The sequence below is a fragment of the Pteropus medius genome, unplaced genomic scaffold (assembly GCF_902729225.1).
Source record: "Pteropus medius unplaced genomic scaffold, Ma_sr-lr_union100, whole genome shotgun sequence".
Taxonomy (NCBI): Eukaryota; Metazoa; Chordata; class Mammalia; order Chiroptera; family Pteropodidae; genus Pteropus; species Pteropus medius.
Window position 1 is genome coordinate 9,072,987 of NW_024347790.1, and position 26,503 is coordinate 9,099,489.

Genomic DNA, 26,503 nt, shown 5'->3' on the forward strand with positions numbered 1-26,503 from the left:
ATTTACACTATTATGCCTAGCAAGGCAAAACCCGCAGGGTCTTTAACCTGAAGTTCTTTTTCTGTTCAGGTATTCTAGATTAACTGGTCTCTTATCCAGTGAGCAAAAAAGAATAAGAGAAAGAAAGGAGGAGCATGTAATTATTTAGAATTTTAAAAATATGATTATTTAAGTGATTATTTAAGTAATCTAATAAGTGATAACATCATAGTACTATGCATTTGCTTTAATAGTATCTCCAAAACACAAAACAAAAAAAAAAAACACCTTTACCTCTCTTCCTTCCATCATTTAAGGCAGAGCTTTAATGTGCAGGAGACTCACCTAATTAGCTTATGAAATCAGAATCTTCATTTTAACAAGCCTGGGGTGGGACCTGAAAGTCTGCATTTTTTTTTTTACAAGCTTCAGGGTCACACAGATGCTGCTGGTCTGAGGACCACACTTAGAGTAGCAAGAATTAAAGATACCTTAAGTGTCATAAGATCTATTCCCAATTTCCTAGCTTATCGATTTAAAGCCTCGTCCTCTCAGTGTTAAAAGCATTAGAAGCAAGGGCCTGTCCTCACAGCTGTAAGGAACAAAGTGAGCCCTCGGCTACACACTGCTTCTTACCAATAAAAGAAACAGGACTGGCGCTTCAAGGGAAAAGCAAGAAAAAAAGTTCTCTGCAGACTTCCTTCTGTCTTCTATTTGGCCTCCCCAGTGAGGAGAAGAACCGACGCCTGGGTCCCCAGCATGGTTTTCTCTCGGTTTACAATTCCAGGAATGAAATCTAGGATTCCTCTGCCTCTTCTTCCCTGACGTGGACTTACACAGAATGGCTATTTCTGTTAAATAATAAAGCTTTGAGTCATTCTGACATCTTTCAAAGAAAAAAAATGTATCTTTTTAATGGTATGATTATTTTCCCCTTTGTAACATTTTATAACGAATTCGAACAGAGTAGTTCATCGATGTGAAGCATTTCAGGAAGGGGGAACGGTATGTGCAAAGGGGTCCAGTGTCATTAGAGACGAACGAGTGGGGAAAACATGTGTGGACACAGGTCATGGAGATGATGGAGGAAGGAAAAGAAATCACATATGAGCCCTTGGTTTTGGTGCTCAGCGATACGGACGAACTTTGGGAGGGGCTCTGAGTTAAGTAACATGTTCGGAATTTAACAGGAAAAAACTGGCGGCAGAGCTAAAAATAGACTGTAGGCTACATACAAATATATACAAAGGATGACAAGGCCAGGATCTCCCATGTTCCACGCTCCCAGTGCTCCTTCTGAGCTTTCGATATTATACGCGGCTGTGCAATACCACTTGTCACTAGATTGAGGGAAAACCATGACGGGACACATCATGTATGTGAAAGCTTAAGGCTCAGCTTCTTACATCCGACTCCACTATCACCAAATATTTGGTCCCTAGCTCTAAATACCGATGAGAACGTTTGAGATTTATTGTACACCAAGGGGAAAAAAAGAGAACACAGGGTCCCACCTTCCAATGGTGCTGTGGTATTATAATATTAAGTATTAAAATCTACAAAATTTAAAACTTTACTCATCTCCCACGAAGTCTAAGAATACTCTTCTAAGATTCACTTAATATAGAGGTAAAAGTTATGCTTTAAAAATATTATCACTATGACCCAGTAATTTCACTTCTGAGATTGTACCCTATGAAAATAATCCGAAACAGGAAACAACTGTAATCACAGAGATCTTCACCACACTTGATTTCTAACAGCAAAAAAAACCAGAAGCAATTTAAATGCTCAACAACAGACAAATGATTAAATATATTGATAATATATAAATTAAATATAATGATAGCATGTTACATCTATATTCTAAAACTAGAATATTAAGCAGTCATTAAAAATCATGCCACAACATGGCAAACTGTGCATAATGTGATTATAACTTGTAAAATACATGCACAGGAAAAAAACACTGTGCACAGTAGGAAAAACTGGCAGAATACATATCAAAATATTAACGGGAGTTGTATCTGAAGACTGAACTAAGTAAATCATTTAAATTTATATTTTCCAATTTTTACAAGTGACATTTTATTTACAATTCATGGAACCTCTTTTTATTCCCAATATCAATGTCATACAACATCACCTCTATGTTATACCAGATCAACCTAGAATATATTAATAATAATAGTAAGCATGTATTAAGCACTTTTCATGCCAGGCACTGCGTTAAATGCTGTGTCCGGGTTATTCCATTTAATCCTCACAACAATCCAGGAGGCAGGTACTATCAGAGATGAGAAAGCAGAGGTGTGTGAGTCATGCTGGAGGCATCGCAGAGCCAGGGACAGTCCTGGGCTTGAAGCCAGTTTTGGGGCACTAAAATCTGCACTCTTTTTAACTATAATATTGCACTGCCTCCCTACGACGACGTAGAAATATTTAATAAATAATAAAGCGTCGATCAGAATTCTCCAGCAGGATGCCAAAAAAAAGCACAACTCAGAACAGTGCCAAGGGTGGCACTCTCCCATTTCCCATCTTATCATTTCTTTGTCTCTTTCTTCAGTCTGCCTCCCTCGCTCCTCCCTCATCCTGCCTTTTCATGTACTCCTCTTACTTCTCTCCCACACTCCCTCCTTACCGATACAGAAACTTTCCAAAGAGATCCAGCAGCAACCTCGGGCAACGCTTAGCTTCGACAGTAAAACTCAAAAAACAAAAACAAAAACAAAACAAAAAAAACAACTGCTACCCCAAGTCTTTCTATAAATCAGAAGTTACACATGGGAAATCTAGAGCCACAGTTAGCCACATATGTGTTTTGCTGAGATCTCCATATTTTGAAAAACTTGAATTAGTTGTCAACATTTAAAAATTAGGATAAATTCATATAAAAATGGAAAATTTTAGTTTCTCCAGATAAGTAAATGATTTGACAATGGTAGGTCCAACATGGCATCAGTCTCCTGAACCTCCGGTTAGCCACAGTCTCCACCAGCCCCTGCTGTCTCATACCCGACTCTCTTCCACTCTCTTTGCTCTTTTAGAGAACTGGCCTAGCATCCAAAAGCATCGAGTTTGCGACCCTCCACCGAATACCTCAAGTGATGGCATAAAAGCCACAGGAGATGTGGTCACATGCCATTTTTACTTAATGCTAAGTTCCGCAAACTGTTCTGAGATGCTAGCAATCAAATGACCTACTGTTCGATCTAAACCGCAAGGAAAGTAGTAACAGCAATCCCGCAAAACCCAACCAAAGCATGTCCAAAAAGTATTGCTGGCCATCTGGATCAACTCATCTCTATATTCTGTTGTAAACCAAATATTTTTTTGAGTTAACCAGAATGAAGAAGACTTCACAAGGTCCAGGACCTCAAATTAGAAAGTTCTCTGATGATGAGACTAACTAATGAGTTTAGTAATAGCTGCAAACTAGTTACTAAACAATAAATTTTTTTTCTTAAGTTTCAGCTTTAGTAGGCTCCTGATAATATGAATTTTACATGCTAAGATAATTACAGTATCTCTCTTATTCTCTAAGTAGCCATTTGAAATCCACATTTTTATGGTAATGTAAATCCATTAGGGAGAGAACTAGAAAGTGCATTTGAGGGATCAATCTCATGCTGGAAGAAATATACACTAAATGACCTCCATCTCTAATTTCTCTAATATATTAGTCTACTGTGCTCGACGTAAACTATGAAAATATCTTTTCACCATTACAGAATAGAGAGAATAGGACATAAAAAAAAGTACTGAAGACCCAAAAGTTCCATTTGGAACTAAGTTCCTGTTTCATAAACGGGAGAACTGAGAAATAAATGGCGGTACATGTGTGTATTGGTGGTGGAGGATGATTAGTAGATTTATCATTCACTGCTTTCAATATTTCAGATTTCGTTTTTCTTCTAAATTTCAAACAATACAAAAGAACTTTTTAAAATAAGGAATATAAATACCCACAAGGTGATTAATAACCTTACAAGGTCAAAATTCATAGTTTTTGAAGATTCACTGACAACTAAAACAAAAAGCTATCATGCCAGTTTCTATTCTGTAAGAGAAGCCATTAGATGAATACGTACAACATTATTTATGAATTACAAAAGCAGTCTGTACCTGATAATAACCAGGCTGACTGAGGGTTGAAGGAAAAAAAGAAGTTTTTGCTTCTTATGGAAAAAAACTCAGAAGCCTATAACTATAATAAAGAATATACCCAGCAAATTTTCTCAACTCATTCATTTGTAAAGAAAATAGAGACCATTTTCTCAAAGGATTGTCTAATAACGCAGTAAGTTTAAAATAAAAAACTTTCATTTAATGCCATAGTGAAAGAAATAACTACATTTCATTAAAAATGAAAAACTGGCTAAAAAGCAACTCATTCCAGAATCTTGCCTACCTTCTTATAAACACAATAAATACCTCCAAAAATATGACATTTACCTTATCTTACAATTTTACTGCGTTAATTTTTGCTAGTTTTATCTTTCTCCTCCCCCACCACGTAAAGCTTTACAAATAAAGTCTCGTCATCGCAGCTTAAGAGTAAACTTGATTCTTTTAGAGAAATTCAGATCATGAAAATTGAGATATTTCATACTAAGCAAATATTTCAATAAAAAGTAATAGCATAAAAGACTACATTTTTACTGGTAATAGGAAGTCAGTGATTTCATTTCCAGCATTTTCACTGATTTGTTTTTGCTTTATACATTATAGCAGTTTCCATTTTAAAAGCAAAATATATATATCCACATATATTTATCAAACAAACCTGGCCCCTCCATGCACAGTACAGATTGCACAGTAAACTCCAGTTGTGGTTGATACAGTCTAACATCCGGAACTGGGCCATGACTGCCTATAGCGCAGTCTGCACATCTTCTCTGACTCAGCTTTTGTCAGCGCTGTTACAAGAGCTCTGCAGTGATGTGATCCGCAAATAGGATCTTCCCCTCCCTTTCCTGTCGAGACTGCAATAGCTAGCTGGCTGGCAGGACATCATCATCTTCCTAAATCCTGGTGCATTTAAATTACTAGATCATGATGGAAAGACTTTTCATAAAAGTCTGATTCTATATTTATTATTTTTTATTTTTAAAAGATGGTTGCTTTTTCCTTCTGGGTATCATAGGCGAGCATGCATGCATTCAACAAAAACACAACTTGGGGAGGTGGCATCACAAATCAAACATGTCCACTGTTCCCACAACAAATCAGCTCCCAACACAAGGCTGTGGCGCTTATACTGTACTCAGTGCAAAGGGTACCTCCTCCCAGCCCTTTCTCAGTCTCCGTCCATCTCACTGCTAACAACTCCTTGAATGTCTCTCACCCTAGGTACCATATTACCATTCTCTGGTTCTCTTGCTACTTCTCGAACCATCCCTTCTATGCAAGAGGCAGCGTAGCAAAGTGAGACAGCCCGGACCTCAGTAAGACGGACTTCACTTCCTCAGCTGCTATCTACCAGATGTCTGATGGGGAGCTAAGGGCTTAACTTTTGAGCTTCAACTCATTCATTTGTAAAATGAGGATCATGACAGAGGCCCTCATGGGGTTTTTAGTATAAAATAAAATAGCATCTGTAACATGCATAAAGCAGTGTCTAACAGACATCTAATAAATGATTGCTATTAATATTCTCAAGATGAGCTTCCCTTCCTGTCTACATTAGAATTCTCTCTCATTTCTTATGCCATCCCTAGATAATGTCATCCTCTAGACTCATGATTTTAATTAGGAATTACTTCCAAACCTCCTTTAGGCCCCATCCTTTCTCCCAAGCTCCTAATTTCCAAGTGTAGACTCTTGCTAAACACACACATCTCAACTGAACTCATTACCTTCCCTCTCACAACCTGCCCCAGCTCTGTAAACCTGCATAAGGGCAGTGCAATTCATCCCCTTGGTCACCCAAACAGAAATCAGAGCATCCTGGACTTCCTCTTCCTTACCTCTCACATCCAGTTACCAAAACTTCACCTAAAATGTATACCGAACCTGCCTCTTTTCCACCCCACTGTCACTGCCTATTAATGGGGTCTTCCCGTCAACCTTCTCCTGGACCACCCCACAGGCCTCCAGTTGGTCTCCTCAGCATCCTGTCTCATTCCATTCTGGAAGCTTGCTTCCACAGGATTAGAGGATGAATCTTCAAAACCACAAGCTCCTTGTCTGACCGCCCTGCCTCTAAATCCCTTGTTCCTTCTGGCCTACAGCAGAATTTCCCAACTTCTGTACCTACTTGTTCTACAGGATACAGAATATGAATTAGTTAAGTGGAAAAGTCTTCAATGGCAAAATAAGTTTGCAAAAAGCCAGGTTAAACAAAGATAAAGTTGCATGGTTGCGCAGAGTCCAAATATGAAGGTCAGATTCAAAGGCCTCAAAATCTGAAATCTGAGGCTTGTGGAAAGCTTGTCTCTAACTAGGCCTTCTTGAAATCTGTAGTTGATTTGTCTTCTTTCTGTCCCTTAATTGGTGGTGTTCCCTAAGCTTCTGACCTTGGCCCTCTTTTCTCCTCATCTCCCTCAATGAGCTAACCTATTCCCAAAACTACAATTATCACAGATGTGGGCTTAACTGACCACTGCCCCACTGACTTGCCAGACAAACCTAAATTCTCCATTCCCGCTGCGTGAATACTGGCTGATCCCACGGCAAGCTCAACTCTTGTGTTTGGGAAGATACTCTCTAGCCACTTAGATCTGCTCCCACCGAATGAGCCTCATCTCATGCTCACGCTTAACATAGTTTATTTTCTGCACCAACTTTTTTATGTCAGTTTTATTTGTGTATTTTTTTTAGTACATAACTTAGATGATATGGAAACAAAAAAATATTAGTAAAAATGAGAGTTGGTATTTCTATGAAAACATGAATGCTTTGAAAAGCTTATTAAAAGCTGTTGCTCGCTTCTGTATTTTTCCCTTCGTTGGTCTTGTGGTATTATCCTTTTTTCTCTAGTAAGATATTAGTAATTCTCTCTAACTTCAGCCATTAGGCACATTCAGAAACTAAAGCTGATCCTTCTGCCAGAACATTCTTCTCTTCTCTTCACCTTGCTAACTAACTCTGGTAACTAACTCCTACTCCTAACTCCTCCCTTACACTAGGTGAGCTTTGCCTGCTGTGTCTTCATAGCTCCCTGTTCTTCTCCTAAAATAATATTCATCACACTCTATTATAATTCAATTGTTCAATTGTTTGCACTTCCCATTATCCACGTATATCCATGAAGGCAGAGATCAGAGCACATCACAGTATCCTATCCGCAGTGTCTGGCACTTAGAAGGTGCTCAATAAATATTTGTTAAATGACTTAATAAATATGGAGGGACAATTCTAAGTCTGATAGGAATCTTTTAGCACTAGAAGTATCAAACTCGAATCATTTTAGAATAACTTTTATCTTGGGGATCAAGGGGTCATTATCACCAATTGTGGGCAAACACAAATTGCTTCCTTCCTCACGTGATCCCACTAAACTGTTAGGGCAGATGGAATTCTAGCAAAATCCCCAAATATCTGCACTGACACTATCTATTCCATCCCTACTTGGAGATTCTGAACCATCCTGGGAGGGAAGGGTTTCAGGTATCTGATTAGACTCAGGTGATTCCGATTAGACTTTTCTACTTCTTAAAAACCGCTAAACGAAAGTTCATTCCAAAAAAAAAAACAAAAACAAAAACAAAAAACAAAACAAAAAACACCTCACTTAGACTAAAGGCACAACTATAATCAAGCTTTTATAAACCATTCCGAAACACAGTGTGTAATTTAATAATAATACTGTAGCGATACTTCTTTCCTGGTTTAATTATTGTACTATCGCTATTTAAGATGTTTACATAAGGGAAATTTGGATGAAGGATATAAACTATCTCTGTACTATAACAGTATCTCTGTATTATTTTGCAACTTTTTTGTGAGTCTAAAGTTACTTCAAAATAAAAAATTAGTATGAAAAGGACCATAAACAATTACAACCCAGCAGCAATGAACATCTCTAACATCCAGATGTGATCCTGAAATATCATGCACCACTAAAAGAAAGGGCTTCTTGAAGAAATGGCTGAGTCCAGGCCTTGGGCAGGAAATACACATAAAAGATGAGTTAGAAAATCATACTGGACAGTTAGGAAGCTACGAAAGACAATTAAGCTCATGTATAAAGGACTCAGGAGAAAACTTGAAGAGGCTACCACTAGCCAAAAATGTGACAACTGGAACCACGATGTGAATTGAAACATTGTGGCATTTGTTGACATCCACCAATTAATACCACTAGACAGATACATATATACACGTACATACACATGTAATATACACATAGAGCACTTCTGAACTGATTTCATTTCTATAAATAAAGGAAAAGAGTTAAGCAAAAAAATCATAAGGCGTCATATGCGTTACCAGATTTTCTCCACAATATACATAATTTATACGTCCAAAATGCTGAGTAATACTATCTATAATCCCACACTGACACCTCTGAAATTCAAACAGGTCTAAAAGTCAAAACATTTTTGTAACTCATTGATGGCAAAACCCGACCTGCCGTGAGCTGACATGAGACTCCTTCTCAGCCTTTATTTATTCCCTATCGTATAAATATTCATGCATTTTACAGCAGAAATTACTCTGATAGCTGGGTGCTGTCACAGAACCTGCAGCATCTTAACATTTCTAAAATCTGAAACCTTTTGAATTCTGAAAAACCCAAGGATTTTGGATAATGAATTACAGATCTACACAAACAACATGGGAAATGAGGGTAACTAGAAAGAGGGAGTCCAGAAGAAAAGAACGAATCGGGAAAGATCTCAGGAATCTAGACCATCTACCCTGGGACTGGGAATGGCTTTCCTACCTGGTGTCACTAAAGTCGGGGAAAGCTTTACACGCAGGTAAAATCGGAGCCAGACTTTTAGGTTTGAGATTTATATAAATGACAAGCCAGGGGAAAGGCATTTCAGGTGAAATGGACATGAAGAAACAAGAAAACACTTCAGACTTCATGTATATATTCTGGGGACAATGGATCTGCCACTTGCTTTGAATAAATGTTACATGTCGGACGGTGAGGCATTATATGGAAGAAGTATGTGTACTTTAAAGCCTGTTACAGTCGCTCAGCTTTAAATGAACTGCAAACTTTCTTCAGAAAAGCATTTAAAATATGATTGACCTACTACCCTAGAGAAATAATCTACAGCTTAAGACACCTAGAGAAAGTTATCTCCCAAATCTTAGTCTTAAGGACCAATTCTAAGACAATAAACAGCATATGGCTTTTGCTCACTAATGTTAACACATTGAAGGCTACAGAAGATTTCACAGTCATTTGCATACCATAAATTGACACTTTAAAGGCATCAAGACATCGAGTTTCCTAGTTTGCCAAGAGACACAATACATAAAAATTGACAAAATTTTCAAGCTGTCTATTAATTTGCCATTAAACTGTTTACCACTTAGGTAATCGAACATAAACTATTTCCATCTATGTGAAACCAATAAATCTAGATCGAAGTAAAGATTTTCTCACTGGAGTTTTTTATTCCTTCTATTAAAGCTATTATGGTCAAGTCAACACTCTGTCCATTAAATTTCTATCCTCCACTTCTGGCTGTGTAACCTTGGTTGAGCTGATTAACTCTCATACCTCAGTTTCTATGTCGTTAAAATGAATATAATAGTGCATACCTCAGTGAAATGAGGTAAGGCACTTAATAAAGATTCATTATTCCCTCTTAAAATCCTAAAAAATTATCTAAAGTCTACTTTATTTCACTGTATGTTTCCAGGAAACAGACATTACAGCCTAGCAATTACACACTGTATATTAAAATTAAATAAATATTAAGGCTAGTAAATGTCAATACCATATATATCTAAAGTATAAAAAGAATAATGAATATTTAAAGGCTGTGACACTCAAAACTAAAGACAAATAGATTCATATTGCACACTAGAAATCAAATCACTAAAGGATTATTAAATAACTTTTGATATGTATATTTTCGGGCAAAAAAAAGAAGTACAAACTATACAGCTCTTTAACAACCATATCAGCCTTTGCAAGTGTTTTATTAGAAAGTGTTTATTTTAATATGACTTTTCTTCCTTAATTTTGGTGTTTTTTTTCGTAATCATTCTCTCACACTTCGCCTTGGCCATATTGTTCTTTTTGCCTGAAACATGCTACCACCCCCTGCTTCAGAGACCTCTACATGTCCTTTAAAATTCCACTCTAGAATTGTCATCTTTGGGTTCTTTATATATACTGGATGCAAGTCCTTGGTCAGATATATGTTTTACAAATATTTTCTCCCCATCTATAGCTTGATTTTTTCACTATCTTAATGGTGTTTACAAAGAACAAAGCTTTTAATTTTGATAAGTCTAATTTATCTTTTTTTTTTCTTTTCTGGCTGGTGTTTTTTGTGTTCTGTCTCAGAAATCTTCGTCTACCCTAAAGCCATGCATAGTTTGTTCCTGACTAGAAGTTTTAGTGTCTTAGCTTTTACATCTACTTCGGTGATCTGTCTGGGGCTAACTTTTCTCTGTGATGATGTAAGGGAATGATGAATGTTCATTTCTGTCCATATGGATAGCTACTTGTTCCAGCACTGCTGGAATTCACCCCAATAGACATCTCTCCCAACTCTTTTCTCTCTTTCATTGTTTTATACATCGATCATTATACCAATTCTATACCATCTTGATTTTTGAACTTTTGAATAAGAATTATAAAATAGCAGTGTGAGTCCTCCAAACTTTGTCCTTTTTCAAACTTGTTTTGGCTACTCTATGTCCTTCACATTTCCATATAAACTTTAGAATCAGTTTGTCTATTTCTAACAAAAAAAAAAAAAAATTAAAACAGCCCATTGGAATTTTAGTTAGGACTGAAGTAGATTGCAATTTGTGGCTAAGACACATCTTAACAATACTGAGTCTTCTGATCCATAAACATTGTATATCTCAGTTTATTTAGGTTGTCTTTAAAATATTAAAACAATAACGCTATTATTTTTTATTTCATTTTCCAATTACTTTTTGTTAGTATATAGAAATATACTAACATTTATATAGTAATTTTGTATCCTTATATCCTGAGACCTTGCAAATTTTATTTATTAGTTCTAATAAGTGTTTTTGGTAGATTCCTTACAATTTTCCAAATGCACAATCATGCCTGGAAAAAAAAATGTTTTTTCCTTCCTTCCTTTTATTTCTTTTTCTTGACTTATTTCATTAAGTAGGGCCTCCCGGTAATGGTGAATAGCTATGTCGAGGGCAGACATCCTTGCCCCGTTCCTGACCTTAGCAGTATTCAATATTTCACCAAGAACAATAGCTATAGGTTTTGTCATAGATCCCCCTTTATCAAATTGGGTTAAGTTTCCTTATATTCCCAGTTTTCTAAGAGTTTTTACGTGACTGTGTGTTAAATCTTGTCAAATGCTTTCTCTGTATCTACTGAGATGATCATATGAATTTTCTCCTTCATTCTGTTAACATGTTAAACTGTTAATATGTTAAAATGTTAAAACTAGTCTTTCATTCCTGGGATAACTCCAACTTTAATCATGATATGTTATCCTTTTCATATACTGCTAGATTTGATTTGCTAACATTTTGTTAAGGATTTTTACATCTACAGCCATAAAGGTTATTGGTCTGAATTCCTTTTCTTATAACATTCTCGCCTGGTTGTTATCAGGCTTACGCTGGCCTCATAAAAAACGAGATGGGACGTGGTCCTTCTACCTCTGTTTTTTGAGTCTGTATAGAATTGGTATGACTTCCTCCTTAAACACTTGATAACATATATCAATGTCACCATCTGGATCTAGAGTTATCTTGTCAACTTCTTTAACACATATGGCACTAGTCAGATTTTTTTTTTTTTTAATTTCTCCTTGCAGCAGTTTTGGTCATTTATATTTCTCAAGATGTGATATTGTGATTTATAATACATACACGTTTGGTCTTTGTCCCCATTTCTAGCACAGAACTCCTAAAATCTTTGGAATTTCCTAAGTGATGAGAACAAGAAAGGTGTCTTGTTATGTTAATAAGGTAACTTGTGGACCACACCAAAGGATGGGGTTGGTGAATATGCACAGAGTCAGGAAGAGCAAAGGCCTGAAGAGAGTGTGGAAGCTCCGCACATTTTCCCCATATCTTGTTTTATGCACCTGCCTGTTCTTGAGTTATATTCTTTTATAATAAACAAGTAACCTAGTAAGTAACATGTTTCTCTGAGTTCTGTGTACCGTTCTAGCAAAGTAATCGAACCCAAGAAGGATGTTGTTGGAACCGCCAATCTTCCACCAGTAGGTCAGGAGCACAGGTGACTATCAGGACCTGTGACTGTAACTGATGTGGAGGCAGGTAGGTCTCACAGGACCGAGCCTTTAGCCTGCAGGATCTAACGCCGTGACGCTCTGGTGCTCTGCACAGACAGTGTCAGAACCGAGCTGAATTGCAGGACACCCAGCTGCTGCTGGAGAATTGCTTGGTGTGGGGACCTGAAAATCTAATTGGTATCAGAATCCTTACACATAAATTTCTCATTTCACGCAAGTTGTCAAATCCACTGGCATAAAGTTGCTTATAATGTTCCCTTTGAATCTCTTTAATGTCTGTAGGCTCTGAATGATGTCCTCTTTTTTATTCCTGATATTAGCATTTAATCTTTTCCCTCTTAGTTAATCACAACAGATTTCTAAAGTTTGAAATCTCTTTCAGAGACTAATATAGAATCCCTAACTGGTATGCTGTCAATTCAAAGCCAACTAAAAAACAAACAAACAAACAAACAAAAACACATACTTTCTTCCTGACAAAAATATGCCAAACATTTCACTGTAGTTTGAAAAAATTAAGTAGTATTCACTTCTTATGCCATGTTTTTGGGTATCCTTATGCTTCCTGAATATATATATATATATATATTAAATATGTATATTAAATATATATATTAAATATCTGCCTACCTTTTCCCTAGAGATCCCACTTAATCCAAACACAATGTTTCAGTAACTTGTTCAAAAGTTAGATAAAAAGATGATGGTAGTCAAATAAAAAGACAGCCAAGAGTAGCAATAGTAGACAGGATTAAACAGGGGGAAAAAAGTGATCTTTTCCAAGTTCTTCTCCTAAACTAAAGAGAATGAGCATCATGCCTTGTTTAGAGCGATGAAGTTCTAGGGGCCACAGGCTATGAGAGTCTATCAATATCCTAAGCTGGGAAATCTTGTGGGCTCACACCACCCCCAGGAGACTGTAGTGTTACGGTCTCTCTCCCCCACTGAGTCCATAGTGTAATTGTAACTATTCCTACTTGTAGGATTTTTAATCTACTGCACATTTGGCTACCGCACGGTTAGTGCTTTTAGACAGCAAAGACTAGTGAGAGTCAGAAATGAAGGCAGCTAACAAACAAACAAATAAATAAATAACACGATTTAAAAATGGTCAAAGACCCTAATAGACATTTCTACAAAGAAGACAGTTAACCGACAGTTATACAAGAAAGTGCTCAACCTCACTAATCATCTAGGAAATGCAAACCAAAACCATGATGACATATTACCTCGCCCTCTTAGAATGGCTATTATTAACAACCAAAAGACAGTAAGTGCTAGCGAAGATGTGGAGAAAAGGCAACCCCGGGCACACTGTTAGTGGGAACATAAACTGGTTGCAGCCATTACATAGAAGTTCCTCAAAAATAAAAAACAGAACTATCATATGATCAAGCAATCCCACTTCTGGGTACTTATACAGAGGAATCGAAATCAGGACCCTGAAGAGAATATTATTCGGCCTTAAAAAAGAAGGAAATCCTGCCATTTACAACAGCATAGATGGACCTGGAAGGCGTTATGCTAAATGAAATCGGCCAGACACAGAGAGACAAAATACTCTAAGATCTAATTTATATGTGTAATCTAAAATCGTCAAACTCATGGAAGCAGAGAGAGTACATTGCCAGGAGCTAAGGAGGAGTGAGGGAATTGGAGAGGTGATGGTCAAAGGGTACAAAGTTTCAGTTCTACAAGACTAATGAGTTTTGGAGACCTACTATACAGCATAGTGCCTGTAGCTAACACCACCATATTGTATACTTAAAATCCGCTAAGGGCATAGATCTTATGTTGTGTGTTTACCATAAAATAATAACAATAACAACAAACAGTAACAATAAAGAGGGCGGGACGAAACCCTGGGAGGTGCTGGATATGTTTATGGTCTTGAGGTAGGGATGGTTTCGTAGGTATATACTTTATCCCAAACTCATAAAGAGTTTTATACATTAAATATGTATAGCTCTTTACATGTCAATCAGACCTCAATAAAGGAATTTAAAAAAATATAAACCAAGGCATCTAACATATTCAGAACTCTGAAATATTTGGGCATCTAAAAACTATTATAACAGTAGAACCTTTCAAGAAGCTCCTCCCGTACATCTGTTTAAACAGCTTTATTTCAAAGCCAACAGGAGAAGCTAGCATTTTCTATTAACTCTTAGTGGCACCATCACTGGGGTCCAAACCAAACATCGCTTCCCAGAAGAAAAGAAACACATCCCCATACATGCAATCACATTCAAGGACATCGGTTTTCTCAAAAGCTTCACTTAATCCTCCGAATTCAAATCATTCTCTTTCAAGATGCCTATCGACCTTGATTATGTTTTCTTCATTTGTTCACTGGTCTCCCTCTGCCAGATCCTCTTTGTTAGTAGCTTTGCTCCTTCTCCAACATCACTCTCACTGACGTCAAGAAATCCTGCTTTTATTGCAGAACTGGTAGTCGGACTCTGTAATTAGTTTACATTGTATTTGCATTGTCTTAGCCAATGCCTCTCATAATCAGTGAGACTGAAAGACAAGACTGATTCAGTGAACAGACAGAAGAGTTGCTGATGTTAAAAGAAGAAGGTTGTGCAGAGAGAATTCTTTTGTTAATGATTAATTTATTATTATTTATGTTAGAACAACTTCTGAAACTTCACAATGTGTACTCAGGTAAAGAGCAATATTTTTTTTCTTCCATTGTAACTTTTCCTATTCCTGATAGTTAATATGAACAAATAATGATGAGATCCACAAGAGAAATTACTTTACCTTATTTGCATAAAGTGATATGAAACAATTACTTTTATAATACAGCTAAAAAGTAACAATTACTTCATTATAACCAAAGAGTTCTATCGCTTTAAAATTTTTAACTCTCGATTAAAGTATAACATAGATACAAAAAGGTGGAACACCTACCACTTCAATTTTAAGGTGCTCTTTTGACATAAAATTTATTTTATTTGAAAAGGATATTATCTGGAAAACTAATGACGTGTAGAGACATATCTGATTACAAATAGAAGAAAATAATTTTGATCTTGGTTCATACAAGATCATTTAAATTTTCTCTTCATATTTTTGCCTGTTTTCTTTATACTGATTTGAATTTGGTCAGAATTCCAAAATCAGGGTACTATAAGAATTTAAACTTTGGGAGGAGCTATGAATGTCATTTAGTTCTGTTGTTCTTAAACTTGGAAGGTAACCAGGGGACCTTTTTTAAAGTTAAGATTTTGGGGTCGCACTCCCAGAGATTCTGTTCTGATTCCTTAGCTTCACTGGGGGGACAAGAATCTATAGTTTTAAAAGTTGTCCAAGTGATTCTGATTCTAACGATCACCCAGATTTGCTCGACTTAAAGTCCTACGGAAGCAAGCATCCACACTGTAATCCCCTAACCGAAGGTCGTCCTGCTTCTGCAAAGGACATGCCTATCTATCCACCGATCCTAGTTCTGCCCTTCAAAGCATACAAAATTAATCTTTTCCAAATTACAATCTTTGAAAATATCTCTGTACAGTGTTTTAAGAGTTTCTTCTTTCATCCTTTTACAAAGTTGATATATATCTCATCAATTTTGTAAAGAGAGATAGATTGATCGATCTCCATCCTCCTTATGGGCAAAGAAGGGTGCTTATATTATTAAATGAAGAAAAAGTAAATTGGAAATAGTTTCCTAAAAGCATTATGAAAAAGATCTGATTGAAACTGGGTGTCCAGAGCAAATACCTCTTCTCATATTCACTGGGTATGAAATAAGTTCCCAGAAGCCAATATGCAGAACCCAGAGAAAGTAGGTTGCATTGATCAAGCTAATACAAGTTCTTTTAAACATAGAATCCTTATTTATTAGGAAAATACTGGGGATTAAAGATGTCTAGATATCTCAAGATCATAGTAGCTAAGACATATCCAATAGAAATGTAATCATTCTAGCTACTGATATTTAAGGATACACTCCACACTGTCAGGAGAAAATCAAAATGTTCTTAAGCATGTAAGATCCTGTCAAGACTACTGCAGTGAACAAAGAGAAGAAGTCAACAGACTATGTCTTCACTTCATTATATAAGGAGGAAAAAGAAAGTGTGGGATCAGAAGCAACACTGCACACACATCATTACTCACAAATGCCCAGATATCTCTTAAGGACAGAGATGGGCGACAAGGGGAAAAGGCAATAAGCAACCAATTCTGAATCAAGAACATGCCAATATCAAATAGAAAACGCAACAGCAGTGAGTCCGCCTAAGGAAAAGTAAATAAACTTCAACCTGCCGTTTTTTTTTTTTTTTTTTTGATAGTAATAGTTCTGGTCTGTCTAAAAATTTTCCCGATAATAGATGAATATTCAGAAATATTAAATTTGGGTTCTAAATCTACCTCTTAGTCACAAATCTACACAGTGGATTTTTTTACATATTAATGACTAGAAAAAAGAGGACTTAGAAAAAACAATTTTCGTCATATTGAGTTTCTTCAATTACAGTACAGTCTATCCATTTCTCTTTCAGATTATTTTAGAGGTACAAAAGGCAATCTTCCAGATTTTATTGTGAAATAATTTGCACAATACTCATTATTTTTAATATGACAACCTAAACTAAAAAACTATTTTTGGTGGAAGCGATCCAAAGTTGAGCTTTTGAGTGAAGATGTCTTCCTACTTCAAACCAACAGAATATACAGAAGGCTCTTACTATTTTAGCATATTTAATTCCTTATGGTCAATTAAAATTAGATAAATACTCAGACAATCTTTAAGTCCAATAACCAACCTTTCGTTTTACTAATCTAATCACATCAACCAGAAAGAAAAACAAGTGCCTACCATATGGTCTTTCTGCAACAGAAAATAACTGCTTTCAATAACAGCATCTGTGCATCTTTATCAACACTAGCAGTGCTCATACTTAAATCGGCATATTGTTAAACATAATAAGATGACAGGTCTCTTCACAAAGCAAAGAACAAAAGAAACTGAATCTCACTTCTGTACTAGATTATTTGGCCTGGTCATAACCAAAGAAATGAAGAAAGGATCAGAGATTACATAATCAAGGAACAAGGACTTCATCACATGTTTAACTTGGAAGAAATGAATGCTTTGGAACACTAACAATGCATGGAGAAATTTCCTTTGGACCTGGGGACTCATTTTATTGATGGCCCTTACCTAGTGATAGGTCCCACTCCATACATTCAAACCCAGACTTCTGCTGAAATGGCATTTAATGATACCTGCTGCTGGCACTGCTGTTCTTCTTAATTCCAACAGACTCTGTCTTTAATCTTTACTTGCAGCATAAAGCTTTTGACATTCAATGGTATTCTGACAGATTCAGGTACATGAAGGAATGAATACACGTTTAAAATTAAATGCCAGTAAAAAAACATTTTTAATGATAGTGTTACATTATATTGTACTAGAACTGGCCCAGAATAAATCCTAGACCTCCACTGAAGAAAACATATGCTTTTAAGAAAATGTTTAAGTATTGTTTTTAGTAGCGTGTATCCTTTTCAAAAGTGTTTTAAGCATTGTTTTAAGCATCATTACTTCTACAAACCAGATTTTCACCAGACTGGTAAAAAAAAATTACCTATTTTTAAAATCTGTAAATGGTGTATTTTTATTGTAGTTTTGGAATTAAACAAAAAAGAAAAAATACGAAACTGACATAATCCCGAAATTCTCAACATCCATAATTAACAATCATTACATTTTGTCATAGTCAATGTTGTGATCATTTTTAGCTTACTATGAAGTTTATATTTAAAAAATAAAAAATTTAATAAGGAACACTCATATACTAGCCATTCATTTTAAGGAAAAAAAAAAACCACTATCGATACAAATGTATCTTTCTAAAGTTTCTCCATCAGTCTGATTCCCCATCCACTAGTCTGTTAATTACTATTATCTTACCTCTTAGTAAAAATTATTTCATACGTTTGTACTACACACTGCCTTGGTTACTGTTACCTGGTTACCAGCTTCCCAAAGGTAAGAAACATGCAAAGAAAAAAGGCTCCAAAATTGTTAGAGGCAGTTCTAACAGAAATGAGGGTTTAAGGAAGAACATACACTTCATACTCTACACATTTTTGTATAATCTAAATTAAGTATTCATATATTCCTTATCTAGATGCAAACTCAATAATATTTTAGAATGATTCTTAGTCTTCATATCCGAGGGCCTACAACTTGCTAAGTACTCTTCTGGGCATAAGAAACACAATGTGAACAAAACAGACAAACTGCACTTAATGCATTCTAGATACATTAGCTGTCCAAATAAATAAGCAAAATGGGGATAAGCATGTCAGATGGAGATCATGTGACAGGGAGAAAAATAAAGCAAGGAAGGAAGGCAGGTCTTCTCATAAGAGCAGGGGAAACGTGGTCAATGAACAGAATGGTCAGCAAAGGCTTCACCCAGCGGGTGAGCTCTAAGCAAAATCTGAAGCAGAGAAGGAAGCAAGCTGTGAGGACACCTCGGGGGACGAGTACTCCAAGGACAGGGTTGCATGTGGGAAGGCTCTGGGGAATGGCATGTACGGCGTGTAGGCACAAGAGCAAGAGTCCAAAATGGCTAGTATGGAGTGAGGAGGGTGAGAGCACCGAGGGGTGAGATCAGGGATAGGGGAGGGTGGACCGTCCAGGGCTTTGTAGGCCCTTGTCAGAACTTCGGCTTTCATCCCGAGAGAAACGAGAATCCATTAGAGGAATGTGAGCAAAGGGGTGACCTGATCTGTTGTATAAAAGGTCCACTCTGATTACTGGGTGGAGAACGGAGTCTAGGCTGGGTGGGACTGAAGCTGAGAGACCAGTCAATCAGATTTGCAGGTCAGGTCTGAGAAAAGAAAGAGAGATCAAAGATCACTCCCAGATGCCTGGCCTGGAAGGGTGGGATTATTATTGCTTAAGATGACGACAAGGGTAGAAGGAGCAAACTGGGAAGGTGAGCCGGGGGAGTGGATGTGGACAATCAGGAATCTGGTTTTGGATATGCCTATTTAATATCCAGGTGGAGCATGACTGGTCAGGTCAGTTGGATATAGGAATGTGAATTCAAAGGATAGGTTAGGTTGGAAATACACACACACACACATTTATGTGTATATGTGTGTATGTGTGTGTGTGTGTGTGTGTATATATATATATATACATATATATATATATATATATATACATGGATGAATTATCAGTTTATGCCTGATTTTGAAAACCATGAAACTGAGTTCAACAAGAGGAAAAGAGGGTCAGTCTGAGCCCTGAAGCATCTGAAAATTTAGCAGGTCAGGAAGCTGAGGACGCTTCAGAGACTGAGAAGGAGGGACACTGAGGCAGGAGGGTAACCAAGAGTAGTGCACAGGAATCTAAGTGAACATTTATTTAAAATTAAGGCCTTTCCTGCATATCCATTCGTTCATTCAACAAATATTTATTGAGCACCTACTATGTGCCACACGCTGTAGAAATACATGGTCCCTGTCCTTATGGAGCTTGTAATCCAGGAGAACACAGACAAATAAATGTTTAAGTGCTATTCCCAATAAGGTACAGGGTGTTTGGGGATAATGCACTAGGGCAGCTAATTCAGTACTAGCCAGGAGAGTCAGTGAAGGCTTTCCTGGGAAAGTAATGTTGAAGCAAAGATCAGAAGGATGAGTAAAAATCAGCCATAGAGGGGTGGAGGTGGAGGTGGAGGTGGGGAGACTGAAGGAAGGGTGGAGGAAAACTGCATTTGTAAGGGCCATTTATAAGGAGCTCAAGTGAAGAGACACAGTGATGCTCCAGGGGAGCTGAAAGCAGTTCCGTATAGGATGCAGAGAAAGAGGAAACAGATGAGCAGGATATGGGCTATCACTGTCCTTTAAGACTCCTCAAGAGTTTGAGCTTTATTCCAAAGGCAATGGAGAGCCAGAAAATTGTTTTATGCAAGGGAATGCAATGATCAGCTTTCTATTGCAGGAGGAGCACTCTACGACATGGACAGAGAGCAGGAAGGGGACAAGGCTGGGTGACTGGAAAACTAGTTAGGAAGCCTGGCCAGGGGTTCACCACTGAGCTGCTGCTGATCTGAACTCAGGTAATGGCAGTGGGATTTGGAATGTGGACTCAACAGGACTTTGGATTGGAGGAAGGAGGAGAGAAACGAGCCAGAGATGATAACCTAGTTTTTGACCTGGGCAAATGAAGAGATAGTGGTGCTACTCACTAGAAGAAGCAACACAGGAAGAGGGGAAGGTTGCTGGTAGGGGGAGGGGGAGAATTTGTTGAGTCTGAAATGCCTGTGGGCTATCCAAAAAAAATGGTAAAGAGACAATTGGCTATAAAGGTCTAGAGATCAGCTATACAATCTGCAATAGAGTTGTAAATTTGGAATCACAGGCATGTAGATTAAAGCCATGGGAAAGTGTAAAATAAAACCCAGAAAGTGAGAGGAAAAAAAAAAAAGAATAGAGGAATGGGAAGGCCTGGCTCTGGTTAAAACCAACATGAAAGGAGCAGCAGAGAAGGAAGAATCCTAAAAAAAAAGAAAGAGTGAAAGGGAGAGATATGGAGGGAGAGAGAGCCTGAGAAGGAACAAGGGATTCTGGGATAAAAGCAAAGTGTATAGTGTATATCAAGAAAAAAGAGCTAATTATGAATTTTCATATGAATTCGCATACAGAAAAATACCTTATTTTATTATTTACACATTCCAAAATCAACCAACTAATATTTTTCATCAGCTATAATATATTCTAGTCATAGGATAATCTTATCCTAGGTGAATAAGCAAAAGATGAAATAAGGTAATTATCATTAGTAAATATGTGTGTTTCAATAATAGTAAAAGTGCTAAACACTTGGACAACACTATAAACTTCAGATAAAAAGTGAAATAAATGTTAGAAAAGGGAAACGTAGTCTATAAAACTGAGGAAAATTTTTTCACCTTTGGCTAAAAGAATAAAGTAAAAGCAAGTTGAACCTAAAAGCATGAATACTATATGGCAAGTAAACAGAGGAGAATATCAGAGGATTCAGTCTATACAAAGTGATTTTGTGAGGTAAATTACTCAAGGGTAGATGTCAGAGCACTTCACAGATCAGAACACACACACACACACACACTACCACACACACACACACACACACACGCAACACTTATCTGGCTCAAGTAAGTGAAACCAATTTTGAAAAATACATCTTTAAGGGTGCAAAGTATCTAAATTTGTCACAATATGACGCCCTGCTGTATAATGCCAAGATCTATTCTACTGGATTGTCACAATTCTTTATTCGAAGGATTTTTATTGTTCGTTTTTTTAACCTTCCAATATATTCTCAGAGGGTGGTGCCTACAATTATTCATTTATCAGCACAATTAGATTCTAATTCTTAAGATGAACAAGAAATTTCTGATTATTTTTCAACAAAGCAACAGACCTAATTCATAGAAGGTGGAGGTAGGTAATTAGATAAGGCATAAAACAGACTCCTATTAAGTCACTACATGGATTTCTTCTGTTCTACAAAGTTGTTTTCTGGCTGATTAACAGCATTAATATTATGACATATATGCTCATCTCTTCATTAGGTAAAAACACAAATGTATTATTCAAACATGATACATTTAGGAAGTTATTGGTTTTTAAATTTTTTAAAAGAATGACGGCACTACTCTAGAATGTAATACTTCTAATAGAATTATGCACAAAAATTAAGTGCAGTGTTCAAAGGCTTAGATAGATCTATCAATCTAAAGTTGATACCCAAAGTATTCCTGTGGCAACTCTCTTTGTATTACTAATAAATATTCATAAGATTTAATGTGCATTAGAAGCATCAACAACAGATAACTAAACAAAGACAATAATTATAGAAATTCCCCTTATGCCTCACTCTGAGATTTTAAAGTGTCTGACAGCATAGAGCCTCTTTATTTCTATTCCACATACAATCCAAGCAAACTACCTATATTAAAAAAAAAAAAAAAATTTCATGGTCTAACACAAACTCAAGTGTGTATATAGTCTTCATATGAGCAAAATACAGGCAATAGCATTTTCTTGGTTTCCAAACTAGAATATGGCCATGCCAGCAGTAAGGTTCAAATGAAAACAAATTTCACAGCCCTTAAAAAAATACATAACTGTCATTGTTAATAAAAGCCAAGTTTGCAACTGGAAACACTGCCTTGTAAGCCAAGGACGAGATGTGTCTATTACAAATTCTTGGTTTCAGGACATCTCTTAAGTGACAAAAAAAAAAAATTCAAATAACATTAGTTCTTGCGAATATAATGCAAATGGATGCTAATTAAAGTGTTCCCAGAACAGTGACAAATAAAGCTTTAGGACCAAGATACATATCATTATGTAACTACAATACACATTAAGCAATCACCAAGTTGTAGGTAGGCCTTCCAAAGGAGTGATTATGGTTTACCATGATCAGAGGATTGTGGTGTTACATTTAATCACGTTTTTTTTTACCTGCAAGCAGGTGTTTACAGGTGTCAAGAAGTAAAACATTGATTCTAACTGTAAACCTATAGTTCTAATAAATTGTACTGTACCTACCCCTCTCTTTTCTGCATACTTTCTAATCCGCTATGAAGTAAGCATGATGCAATTTTCTCTGGATACTTAACAATCAAAAACGTAACTCCGGATTCATTTTTATTAAAATGCCAAAACACACGCTTAGAACTAGACTTTGTTTCAATCACCATTAAGTTCAGATTTCACATGAGGCACAAAATGAATGTAAGTGCAGCCTCATTTGGGGATGTTACTGCTACCTAGAGTAACCTACAATCTTTGAATCAAAATATAAGCATCTCAAAAGTAAACTTTATATGGATAACAATACTCAGTACATATAGCGAGCAAATTACAAATACCATCGACGACACACTAAACACAATATAGTTGTTATAGAAGTAAACTCCAAACACAAGGAGTAAAAACGATACGAGAGGCAACAAGGCATTTGGGTGTCATGACACGAATCAATGGATTTTCTATGATTTCTGTCCTGTTTGCTCAAAAAAATTTCAGGAAGTCTGGCTTAAAATCTTCTAGGGCCTTCCAAAACTGCTGATCTGAAGTCAGTGCAAGCCACCTGACACCCCAGAGCAGCTCACCGGACTTCTGAGCAGTGAAACAGCTTACATAAAAGAACAGTAAAGGCAGATTTTTCAGGAAATTGGAATTACATCTCTGTAGTTTTCCAAGGCTATGCCTAACCTGGCCATGGGAAAAGACTTTTTTTTTTTTGCCCAAAGCAGAGCAGCAGCTAGGACACCCATGGGTGTGTCAAAGAGAGACCAAGGTCAAGGTGCAACAAGCACACCAGCTGCCATCACCTCGGGGAGAAACCTTGGGTGTGCACATCCGAAATGCACAAAGCCACCCCTTACCAGCCCGACTCCAAGAATACTGGAGGATGGAGACTGAAGGAAAACAGACTTTCGGTATTCCCAACCTCCTGAAATGGAAGAATTCCCTGCTCAGAGGTGACCAAGTTGGGGACATTTCAAAGTGAGGAAACATTCTTGCAAAAGAACCACTGGCAGTTAATGGAAACAAAATGGGCGAGGCTTCACCTTGCTAGTAGTCAGGTTGGGGTGCTCCCATCAACCAGGTCAAAGCCCCCCAAAGCCTCTTCTTAGGCCGGTATAAAGTGACTCCCCACTGAGAGGACACACCCCCTCCACCCACCCACCACCTACACACACACACACACACACACGCAGGCCACAGGGGGCCGGAGATACTGCCTCTGTGCTTACCTCACAGGCAGGGGACACCCGGGCCTTGAGCGTGTCACCATCTCCCTCCGGCAGACCAGTCCGACGCGTGGCCATCATTTCATTTCAAATTACAAAGAAGGGACCACCCCTTTGGAGTCCACATTGGGGGGTAGAAATGCCGCCACACAGCAAAAAGGGAAGAATTCCACACGAGGCTCCGAGGAGGGGCAGGGCTGGCGAGACAAATAACGTGCCAGGGAAGGAATGTTTTTATAAAACCCCTGCAAAATGCCCTGATGATTTCTTCGGACTTCAGCTGACTGCACCGTCTTCGTCCATTTCTAGAGACTCCAAAAAACAAAGACAGGTCTCCTTGGCAGCTAGTGAGGCTGAATGCAGAAAGCAGTCCCCTTCCTCGCGAGTCCAAGAGGAATCTGAATGGGTCGTGAAGGCTCGAGCGTCAGCTCCCAACGAGATCGCTCCTGAAAAGGGAAAAGTTAAAGGGCATGAACTTTCTCCAGACGCTGACCTTAGCCTTGCCCACAAGTCTAGCCCAAGTGCGCGCTTCCTACACCTAGAAAGATGATATGGTCCATACCGAAGAACCACAAGCATGAAAGATGGAATAAGCCTCCAGTATAAAAGAAAAGACATACAGACAGAGACAGACAAGACAAGACAGAAAAGAGAAAGCTATAGATCAAGAAAAAAGAAACATCGGAACTGCACGATGGTCGCGTCAAACACGCCTGTCTGTTTTGCAACCTCCAAGAAAAACCATTCCCTTTTCAAGTGCATTTAATTAATGCATTTTCTGGGCAGAAGAGGAGCGTGTCTGTTCTTCCGCATCACCCGGATACGTACACTTAAGGGAAGTTTTCTTTCCACGAGACTGAAATGGGATAATACTTTTCGAAAACCCTCCTCGCTCCCTTCCCACCCACCCCCCAAATAAAAACAAAAAGCCAGCCTCGGACGCGGCCAGCGCCGGCTGAGCAGCTCCGGGCGCCCGCAGCCTGCCCTTGCGCCCCGGCCGGTGTCCCCGAGGAGGCGTCTGTTTTCCTTGGCCCGCGGCGGAGCTGGGTGGGGACGGCGCGGGGCCGGGAGGGACTTGGGCGCAGCTCCCTCCCTGGGGCATGATTCCCGAGCCACCTAAATGAAGCCGAAGCCCAAGCAACTTTTATTTAGTTGCGGCTCCCCAAACTACCACTCGACACTATCTTTCCCTTTCCCTGTGGCCACCTAGGGAAAAAAATAAAATAGAAAAAAGAAAACCACCACCCACCTACCCCGATTTCCCCCGCCCCTTCCAGAGGCGGGTCGGTGATCTGGAGCTCCTGAGAAGGGCGGCCTAAACATGCACTTTGAAAAATGGTGTGGGGAGCCCAGGGGGAAAGACAAAAAGCGAGGGGCTCACCCTTCTCGCCCGCTGGGCGCGGCGGGGAGCAGCAGCGGGGACGCGGGCGGGCGGCGGGCCCGGCCCGGACGCGCTAGGCCGCAGGCTCGGTTAATATTCATGAGCGGCCGGGAGGCGCCCCTCCTCCACGGCCGCCGGCCGGACCCCGCGCCCGCCGCCGGCCTTTGTGCCCTTCGCTCCTCCCGCCGGGCCTCCCTCGCTCACACACGCGGGCGCGGCCCGGCGGCCCCCGCCCGGCGCCCACCGCCGGCTCCCGCGGCCCGGCGCCCGCGCTGGCCGGGCAGGGTGGCCGGAGGTGGCGGAAAGGGAGGGAGCCCGCGACGAGCCGGGCTCCGCACCCGCCCGCGGGCGCTGCGCCCTCTCGGCTACGGCGGAAAATGCAACAGACACGCACCGGAGGAAACGGGGCGAGTGGATCCGCACGAAGCTGCCCGGCCCCAGGACCGCGCGCCCCGCACGCCCGGCGCGAGCCGGTCCGAGCCGGACGACGACCCGGCGCTGCCCGCCGCCGCGCTCCGAGGCCGCCGCCCCCGACCAGCCGCTCCCAGGCACCGCCGCGACCTGCCCCGGCCGGCCCCGGGCTCTCGGCCGCCGCGGGAGGGCGTGGGGCGGGGCGGCGGCCGCCGGACTCTCCCCTCGCCTCGCCGGGCCGGGCCGGGGCCGCGCTCGGGCGCCCGCGATCGCCAAGTGACAGAAGTGCCTCGCTCCGCAGCCGCGCCGAGCTGTTTCCCGGGGGCGGATTTCTCGCTTCTTCCTCCCTGGATCCACCTCCTCCCACTCCACCTCCTTCCCCTCCCCTCCCCAGGGGAGGCTCTGGGGCTGAATATTTTCTGTCTTGAATAATACGGTCCCGGGAACCAAGGCTGGAGAAGGGGGAGGGAGGGCTCGCCACCTCCGTCTCAAAGAGTCTCGGGACCCACGCGCCCGCACCCCTCTGTTTCCCCCCCCAA

At 39.3% G+C, this 26,503-nt stretch overlaps 1 protein-coding gene across 2 annotated transcripts in view; it reads right to left on the minus strand.

Moving 5' to 3' along the window:
• Positions 1-26,078, minus strand: part of ARHGAP21 (Rho GTPase activating protein 21) — a 120,069-nt gene extending 93,991 nt beyond the window's left edge. For both annotated transcript variants that reach the window (XM_039877572.1, XM_039877569.1), the window contains exons 1-2: positions 25,948-26,078; positions 24,176-24,618 (exon numbers count right to left, since the gene is read on the minus strand). In XM_039877572.1, coding sequence (XP_039733506.1) covers positions 24,176-24,253 — 78 coding nt within the window. In that variant the 5' untranslated portion in view covers positions 24,254-24,618; positions 25,948-26,078. The remainder of the gene's footprint in view (positions 1-24,175; positions 24,619-25,947) is intronic.
• Positions 26,079-26,503: the final 425 nt, after the last annotated feature.